This window comes from Pygocentrus nattereri, chromosome 25 (assembly GCF_015220715.1).
Source record: "Pygocentrus nattereri isolate fPygNat1 chromosome 25, fPygNat1.pri, whole genome shotgun sequence".
NCBI classification, from domain to species: domain Eukaryota; kingdom Metazoa; phylum Chordata; class Actinopteri; order Characiformes; family Serrasalmidae; genus Pygocentrus; species Pygocentrus nattereri.
Genome location: NC_051235.1, coordinates 29,934,196 through 29,944,195, shown reverse-complemented (window position 1 = coordinate 29,944,195; position 10,000 = coordinate 29,934,196). Strand labels below are relative to the sequence as shown.

The following is a 10,000-nucleotide window of genomic DNA, read 5'->3' as shown; positions in this document are numbered from 1 at the left end:
CTGGCTTTAATTGCGGTGAACAAGAGAGACGAGGAAGCAATGCAAACATGGCACAATAGATCCACAAGTAGAAGAGGAGGAGCAGAGGTAGAGCCCTTTCACAAGACTCAAGGTATGGCTTTACCTCAGACACACACAAAAACAAAAGCTAATATGAGGTCTCTTTTAAGACTGTATACCTGCCAGACAGGTTTCTCCATCCAGAAGAAGAGAATATGGACGTGTGTCCATGGATATCAATATATGTGATGTCTATCCACTGAACTTCTAGTAGTTGGTATACTGAAGTGGGTAACACCTCTGCCTTCTACGCTGTAGGATCCAATCCCCACGGGGCAAACACCCTACACTAAACCAATAAGAGTCCTTGGGCAAGACTCCTAACACCGCCTTCGCCTACCTGTGTAAATTGATCAAACTGTAAGTCGCTCTGGATAAGAGCGTCTGCCAAATGCCGTAAATGTAAATGAATTTCCAAACACAGTATGTGGGATTTCTTAGATGTCTAGAAGTAAAATTCCACACAAAAAGAACTACATGCATATCCACACAAACAAAGAGTACATGAACATATATCAGCACGGAATGGTATGTGTGATACATAGTACACATACATTCTGGTCCACAATCTTTTTGTGTCTACAATTTAAAAATAAATTTTAAATAAAAAAATACATTTTATGTTTTTTTTTTACTAAATATATGTAAGTGATGAATTTCATTAAATTCCTACCGAAAACCTGCACTGGAAGGTTACAGTGTGAATGTTGATATAAAGTTTATGTTCAACAAGGTTATGTTCATGGACCTGCAGGTTCAGCCAATTATAGTAGACCATTCATCCCACAGTTATTACTGCCTGTTAAAACTACACACACTGCAGATTCATACTGGATTAAAATCACTCCACAATTATTACCATCAGACTGTAAAACTACACACTGCAGATTCATACTGGATTAAAATCACTCCACAATTATTACAGTCAGACTGTAAAACTACACACAATGCAGATTCATATTGGATTAAAATCGCTCCACAATTATTATAGTCAGACTGTAAAACTACACGCTGCAGATTCATACTGGATTAAAATCACTCCACAATTATTACCGTCAGACTGTAAAACTACACACACTGCAGATTCATACTGGATTAAAATCGCTCCACAATTATTATAGTCAGACTGTAAAACTACACACAATGCAGATTCATACTGGATTAAAATCGCTCCACAATTATTATAGTCAGACTGTAAAACTACACGCTGCAGATTCACACTGGATTAAAATCACTCCACAATTATTACAGTCAGACTGTAAAACTACACACACTGCAGATTCACACTGGATTAAAATCACTCCACAATTATTACCGTCAGACTGTAAAACTACACACAATGCAGATTCATACTGGATTAAAATCGCTCCACAATTATTATAGTCAGACTGTAAAACTACACACAATGCAGATTCATACTGGATTAAAATCGCTCCACAATTATTATAGTCAGACTGTAAAACTACACGCTGCAGATTCACACTGGATTAAAATCACTCCACAATTATTACAGTCAGACTGTAAAACTACACACACTGCAGATTCATACTGGATTAAAATCACTCCACAATTATTACAGTCAGACTGTAAAACTACACACTGCAGATTCACACTGGATTAAAATCACTCCACAATTATTACAGTCAGACTGTAAAACTACACGCTGCAGATTCACACTGGATTAAAATCACTCCACAATTATTACAGTCAGACTGTAAAACTACACACACTGCAGATTCATACTGGATTAAAATCACTCCACAATTATTACAGTCAGACTGTAAAACTCCACACGCTGCAGATTAATACTGGATTAAAATCACTCCACAATTATTACAGTCAGACTGTAAAACTACACCCTGCAGATTCATACTGGATTAAAATCACTCACAATTATTACAGTCACACTGTAAAACTACACCCTGCAGATTCATACTGGATTAAAATCACTCACAATTATTACCGTCAGACTGTAAAACTACACACTGCAGATTCATACTGGATTAAAATCACTCACAATTATTACAGTCAGACTGTAAAACTACACCCTGCAGATTAATACTGGATTAAAATCACTCACAATTATTACCATCAGACTGTAAAACTACACACTGCAGATTCATATTGGATTAAAATCACTCACAATTATTACCATCAGACTGTAAAACTACACACACTGCAGATTCGTACTGGATTAAAATCACTCCACAATTATTACCGTCAGACTGTAAAACTACACCCTGCAGATTAATACTGGATTAAAATCACTCACAATTATTACAGCCAGACTGTAAAACTACACACTACAGATTCATACTGGATTAAAATCGCTCCACAATTATTACAGTCAGACTGTAAAACTACACACGCTGCAGATTCATACTGGATTAAAATCACTCCACAATTATTACAGTCAGACTGTAAAACTACACCCTGCAGATTCATACTGGATTAAAATCACTCACAATTATTACAGTCAGACTGTAAAACTACACCCTGCAGATTCAGGCTGGATTAAAATCACTTCACAATTATTACAGTCAGACTGTAAAACTACACCCTGCAGATTCATACTGGATTAAAATCACTCCACAATTATTACCGTCAGACTGTAAAACTACACACACTGCAGATTCATACTGGATTAAAATCATTCACAATTATTACCGTCAGACTGTAAATCTACACACTGCAGATTCATACTAGATTAAAATCACTCACAATTATTACAGTCAGACTGTAAAACTACACCCTGCAGATTCATACTGGATTAAAATCGCTCCACAATTATCACAGCCAGACTGTAAAACTACACACTACAGATTCATACTGGATTAAAATCGCTCCACAATTATTACCGTCAGACTGGAAAACTACACACTGCAGAGTCATACTGGATTAAAATCACTCACAATTATTACCGTCAGACTGTAAATCTACACCCTGCAGATTCATACTGGATTAAAATCACTCACAATTATTACAGTCAGAATGTAAAACTACACCCTGCAGATTCATACTGGATTAAAATCACTCACAATTATTACCGTCAGACTGTAAAACTACACACTGCAGATTCATACTGGATTAAAATCGCTCCACAATTATTACCATCAGACTGTAAAACTACACCCTGCAGATTCATACTGGATTAAAATCGCGCCACAATTATTACAGTCAGACTGTAAAACTACACCCTGCAGATTCATACTGGATTAAAATCACTCACAATTATTACCGTCAGACTGTAAAACTACACACTGCAGAGTCATACTGGATTAAAATCACTCACAATTATTACCGTCAGACTGTAAATCTACACCCTGCAGATTCATACTGGATTAAAATCACTCACAATTATTACAGTCAGAATGTAAAACTACACTCTGCAGATTCATACTGGATTAAAATCACTCACAATTATTACTGTCAGACTGTAAAACTACACACTGCAGATTCATACTGGATTAAAATCGCTCCACAATTATTACCATCAGACTGTAAAACTACACCCTGCAGATTCATACTGGATCAAAATCACTCCACAATTATTACTGTCAGACTGTAAAACTACACACTGCAGATTCATACTGGATTAAAATCACTCACAATTATTACAGTCAGACTGTAAAACTACACACTGCAGATTCATACTGGATTAAAATCACTCCACAATTATTACAGTCAGACTGTAAAACTACACCCTGCAGATTCATACTGGATTAAAATCACTCCACAATTATTACCGTCAGACTGTAAAACTACACACACTGCAGATTCATACTGGATTAAAATCATTCACAATTATTACCGTCAGACTGTAAATCTACACACTGCAGATTCATACTAGATTAAAATCACTCACAATTATTACAGTCAGACTGTAAAACTACACCCTGCAGATTCATACTGGATTAAAATCGCTCCACAATTATCACAGCCAGACTGTAAAACTACACACTACAGATTCATACTGGATTAAAATCGCTCCACAATTATTACCGTCAGACTGGAAAACTACACACTGCAGAGTCATACTGGATTAAAATCACTCACAATTATTACCGTCAGACTGTAAATCTACACCCTGCAGATTCATACTGGATTAAAATCACTCACAATTATTACAGTCAGAATGTAAAACTACACCCTGCAGATTCATACTGGATTAAAATCACTCACAATTATTACCGTCAGACTGTAAAACTACACACACTGCAGATTCATACTGGATTAAAATCGCTCCACAATTATTACCATCAGACTGTAAAACTACACCCTGCAGATTCATACTGGATTAAAATCGCGCCACAATTATTACAGTCAGACTGTAAAACTACACCCTGCAGATTCATACTGGATTAAAATCACTCACAATTATTACCGTCAGACTGTAAAACTACACACTGCAGAGTCATACTGGATTAAAATCACTCACAATTATTACCGTCAGACTGTAAATCTACACCCTGCAGATTCATACTGGATTAAAATCACTCACAATTATTACAGTCAGAATGTAAAACTACACTCTGCAGATTCATACTGGATTAAAATCACTCACAATTATTACTGTCAGACTGTAAAACTACACACTGCAGATTCATACTGGATTAAAATCGCTCCACAATTATTACCATCAGACTGTAAAACTACACCCTGCAGATTCATACTGGATCAAAATCACTCCACAATTATTACTGTCAGACTGTAAAACTACACACTGCAGATTCATACTGGATTAAAATCACTCACAATTATTACAGTCAGACTGTAAAACTACACACTGCAGATTCATACTGGATTAAAATCACTCCACAATTATTACAGTCAGACTGTAAAACTACACACTGCAGATTCATACTGGATTAAAATCACTCCACAATTATTACAGACAGACTGTAAAACTACACACACTGCAGATTCATACTGGATTAAAATCACTCCACAATTATTACAGTCAGAATGTAAAACTTCACCCTGCAGATTCATACTGGATTAAAATTGCTCACAATTATTACAGTCAGACTGTAAAACTACACACACTGCAGATTCATACTGGATTAAAATCACTCACAATTATTACACTCAGACTGTAAAATTACACCCTGCAGATTCATACTGGATTAAAATCACTCACAATTATTACCGTCAGACTGTAAAACTACACACTGCAGATTCATACTGGATTAAAATCGCTCCACAATTATTACCATCAGACTGTAAATCTACACCCTGCAGATTCATACTGGATTAAAATCACTCACAATTATTACAGTCAGACTGTAAAACTACACCCTGCAGATTCATACTGGATTAAAATCACTCACAATTATTACAGTCAGACTGTAAAACTACACCCTGCAGATTAATACTGGATTAAAATCACTCACAATTATTACAGTCAGACTGTAAAACTACACACTGCAGATTCATACTGGATTAAAATCGCTCCACAATTATTACCATCAGACTGTAAAACTACACCCTGCAGATTCATACTGGATCAAAATCACTCCACAATTATTACTGTCAGACTGTAAAACTACACACTGCAGATTCATACTGGATTAAAATCACTCACAATTATTACAGTCAGACTGTAAAACTACACACTGCAGATTCATACTGGATTAAAATCACTCCACAATTATTACAGTCAGACTGTAAAACTACACACTGCAGATTCATACTGGATTAAAATCACTCCACAATTATTACAGTCAGAATGTAAAACTTCACCCTGCAGATTCATACTGGATTAAAATTGCTCACAATTATTACAGTCAGACTGTAAAACTACACACACTGCAGATTCATACTGGATTAAAATCACTCACAATTATTACACTCAGACTGTAAAATTACACCCTGCAGATTCATACTGGATTAAAATCACTCACAATTATTACCGTCAGACTGTAAAACTACACACTGCAGATTCATACTGGATTAAAATCGCTCCACAATTATTACCATCAGACTGTAAATCTACACCCTGCAGATTCATACTGGATTAAAATCACTCACAATTATTACAGTCAGACTGTAAAACTACACCCTGCAGATTCATACTGGATTAAAATCACTCACAATTATTACAGTCAGACTGTAAAACTACACCCTGCAGATTAATACTGGATTAAAATCACTCACAATTATTACAGTCAGACTGTAAAACTACACCCTGCAGATTAATACTGGATTAAAATCACTCACAATTATTACCGTCAGACTGTAAAACTACACACTGCAGATTCATACTGGATTAAAATCACTCACAATTATTACAGTCAGACTGTAAAACTACACACTGCAGATTCATACTGGATTAAAATCACTCCACAATTATTACAGTCAGACTGTAAAACTACACACACTGCAGATTCATACTGGATTAAAATCACTCACAATTATTACAGTCAGAATGTCAAACTACACTCTGCAGATTCATACTGGATTAAAATCACTCACAATTATTACTGTCAGACTGTAAAACTACACACTGCAGATTCATACTGGATTAAAATCGCTCCACAATTATTACCATCAGACTGTAAAACTACACCCTGCAGATTCATACTGGATCAAAATCACTCCACAATTATTACTGTCAGACTGTAAAACTACACACTGCAGATTCATACTGGATTAAAATCACTCACAATTATTACAGTCAGACTGTAAAACTACACACGCTGCAGATTCATACTGGATTAAAATCACTCCACAATTATTACAGTCAGACTGTAAAACTACACACACTGCAGATTCATACTGGATTAAAATCACTCCACAATTATTACAGTCAGACTGTAAAACTACACACACTGCAGATTCATACTGGATTAAAATCACTCCACAATTATTACAGTCAGAATGTAAAACTTCACCCTGCAGATTCATACTGGATTAAAATTGCTCACAATTATTACAGTCAGACTGTAAAACTACACACACTGCAGATTCATACTGGATTAAAATCACTCACAATTATTACACTCAGACTGTAAAATTACACCCTGCAGATTCATACTGGATTAAAATCACTCACAATTATTACCGTCAGACTGTAAAACTACACACTGCAGATTCATACTGGATTAAAATCGCTCCACAATTATTACCATCAGACTGTAAATCTACACCCTGCAGATTCATACTGGATAAAAATCACTCACAATTATTACAGTCAGACTGTAAAACTACACCCTGCAGATTCATACTGGATTAAAATCACTCACAATTATTACAGTCAGACTGTAAAACTACACCCTGCAGATTAATACTGGATTAAAATCACTCACAATTATTACCGTCAGACTGTAAAACTACACACTGCAGATTCATACTGGATTAAAATCACTCACAATTATTACAGTCAGACTGTAAAACTACACACTGCAGATTCATACTGGATTAAAATCACTCCACAATTATTACAGTCAGACTGTAAAACTACACACACTGCAGATTCATACTGGATTAAAATCACTCCACAATTATTACAGTCAGACTGTAAAACTACACACACTGCAGATTCATACTGGATTAAAATCGCTCCACAATTATTAAGGTCAGAATGTAAAACTTCACCCTGCAGATTCATACTGGATTAAAATCACTCCACAATTATTACAGTCAGACTGTAAAACTACACACTGCAGATTCATACTGGTTTAAAATCACTCCACAATTATTACCGTCAGACTGTAAAACTACACACTGCAGATTCATACTGGATTAAAATCACTCCACAATTATTACCATCAGACTGTAAAACTACACACACTGCAGATTCATACTGGATTAAAATCTCTCCACAATTATTACAGTCAGACTGTAAAACTACACGCTGCAGATTCATACTGGATTAAAATCGCTCCACAATTATTACAGTCAGACTGTAAAACTACACACTGCAGATTCATACTGGAATAAAATCGCTCCATAATTATTACAGTCAGACTGTAAAACTACACACTGCAGATTCATACTGGATTAAAATCACTCCACAATTATTACAGTCAGACTGTAAAACTACACACTGCAGATTCATACTGGATTAAAATCACTCCACAATTATTACCGTCACACTGTAAAACTACACACTGCAGATTCATAATGGATTAAAATCATTCACAATTATTACTGTTCTTACTGTCAGAGAAGTTGCTTACCAGCCCAGTGCAGGTGGAGATGGCTGCAGATGAAGCTGAGTGGTTCCTCACGGTTCCCTGAAAGAGACAGTTATGAACTGCAGGATCCACTTCAGCCATAGTGATGCCATCCACGCCGAAAGTCTGTACTCTGAAGCCTTCAGCCACCACGCTGGCCGGCCGCAGGTCCAGGTGTAATTCCTTGCCGAATGCAGACAGGTGGTAGTGTACAGGCTTCTGATGCCAGGTTCCCGACAGAGATCTCCGGCTCCGGTGCCTCGAGACATCATGAGAAACGAAGTCTCCAAAAGAGTCCACTTCAACTGGAGTCACAAACATGTAATCTGGAACGCGAGGTGAAAAACAGTGTAACAACTCAAATTCAGGTCCAGAGGAAAATTCTATTGATTTCTACAGCTCAGGTACGACGGTCGTTTAGGGGCACGGTTAAAAAAATGTAAAAGTACACTTTGAAAATAAAGTCCTATTATTTTGACACAAAAAGTCACACGGTATGATTCATCGAGAATGAAGTTGTAATATATTAGAAATAAAGTCGTAATACTTTGAAAAAGTTGTGGCCAAAGGGTTTGCAAAAGGAAGGTAGCAACTCGTGTTAAAATGAGGGATGTTAGGGAGTCGGGAGAGTTATACTTTCATATGGATTTCACCCACAGAGAACATCTCAATCTGCTCAGTTATTAGAAGAAATTGTGTTTATTTAGATTGAAGAAGCAGATGGACTCTAAAGAAACTGTTCTGTTGAAGGAGAACAGTGACCATATACAAGGCTAGAAGTAGGAAGCCTTGTAGACGGCCGTGCCATCGAAGAGGGCATATAGATTCACAGAAGACCATGAGAATGATCATCAAAATGATCTCCAGTGCGCTCGCATCATCACCAGCGCGGCAATAAATTAGGCTGAATGAATAACCGACTCTAAATGTAGGTATTGTGATATAAACCGAGTCCGTTCTACAGTTTCTCATTAGACTGAATGAATAACCGACTCTAAATGTAGGTATTGTGATATAAACCGAGTCTGTTCTACAGTTTCTCATTAGACTGAATGAATAACCGACTCTAAATGTAGGTATTGTGATATAAACCGAGTCCGTTCTACAGTTTCTCATTAGACTGAATGAATAACCGACTCTAAATGTAGGTATTGTGATATAAACCGAGTCCGTTCTACAGTTTCTCATTAGGCTGAATGAATAACTGACTCTAAATGTAGGTATTGTGATATAAACCGAGTCTGTTCTACAGTTTCTCATTAGGCTGAATGAATAACCGACTCTAAATGTAGGTATTGTGATATAAACCGAGTCTGTTCTACAGTTTCTCATTAGGCTGAATGAATAACCGACTCTAAATGTAGGTATTGTGATATAAACCGAGTCTGTTCTACAGTTTCTCATTAGACTGAATGAATAACCGGCTCTAAATGTAGGTATTGTGATATAAACCGAGTCTGTTCTACAGTTTCTCATTAGACTGAATGAATAACCGACTCTAAATGTAGGTATTGTGATATAAACCGAGTCTGTTCTACAGTTTCTCATTAGGCTGAATGAATAACCGACTCTAAATGTAGGTATTGTGATATAAACCGAGTCTGTTCTACAGTTTCTCATTAGACTGAATGAATAACCGGCTCTAAATGTAGGTATTGTGATATAAACCGAGTCCGTTCTACAGTTTCTCATTAGACTGAATGAATAACCGACTCTAAATGTAGGTATTGTGATATAAACCGAGTCTGTTCTACAGTTTCTCA

The 10,000-nt window shown here is 36.4% G+C and overlaps 1 protein-coding gene across 1 annotated transcript in view; it reads right to left on the bottom strand.

Moving 5' to 3' along the window:
• adamts18 (ADAM metallopeptidase with thrombospondin type 1 motif, 18) overlaps positions 1-10,000 on the bottom strand; it is a 133,420-nt gene that overhangs the window by 120,139 nt on the left and 3,281 nt on the right. The window contains exon 3 of the mRNA XM_017717899.2: positions 8,241-8,563. Within this exon, the coding sequence (XP_017573388.1) occupies positions 8,241-8,563 (323 nt within the window). The remainder of the gene's footprint in view (positions 1-8,240; positions 8,564-10,000) is intronic.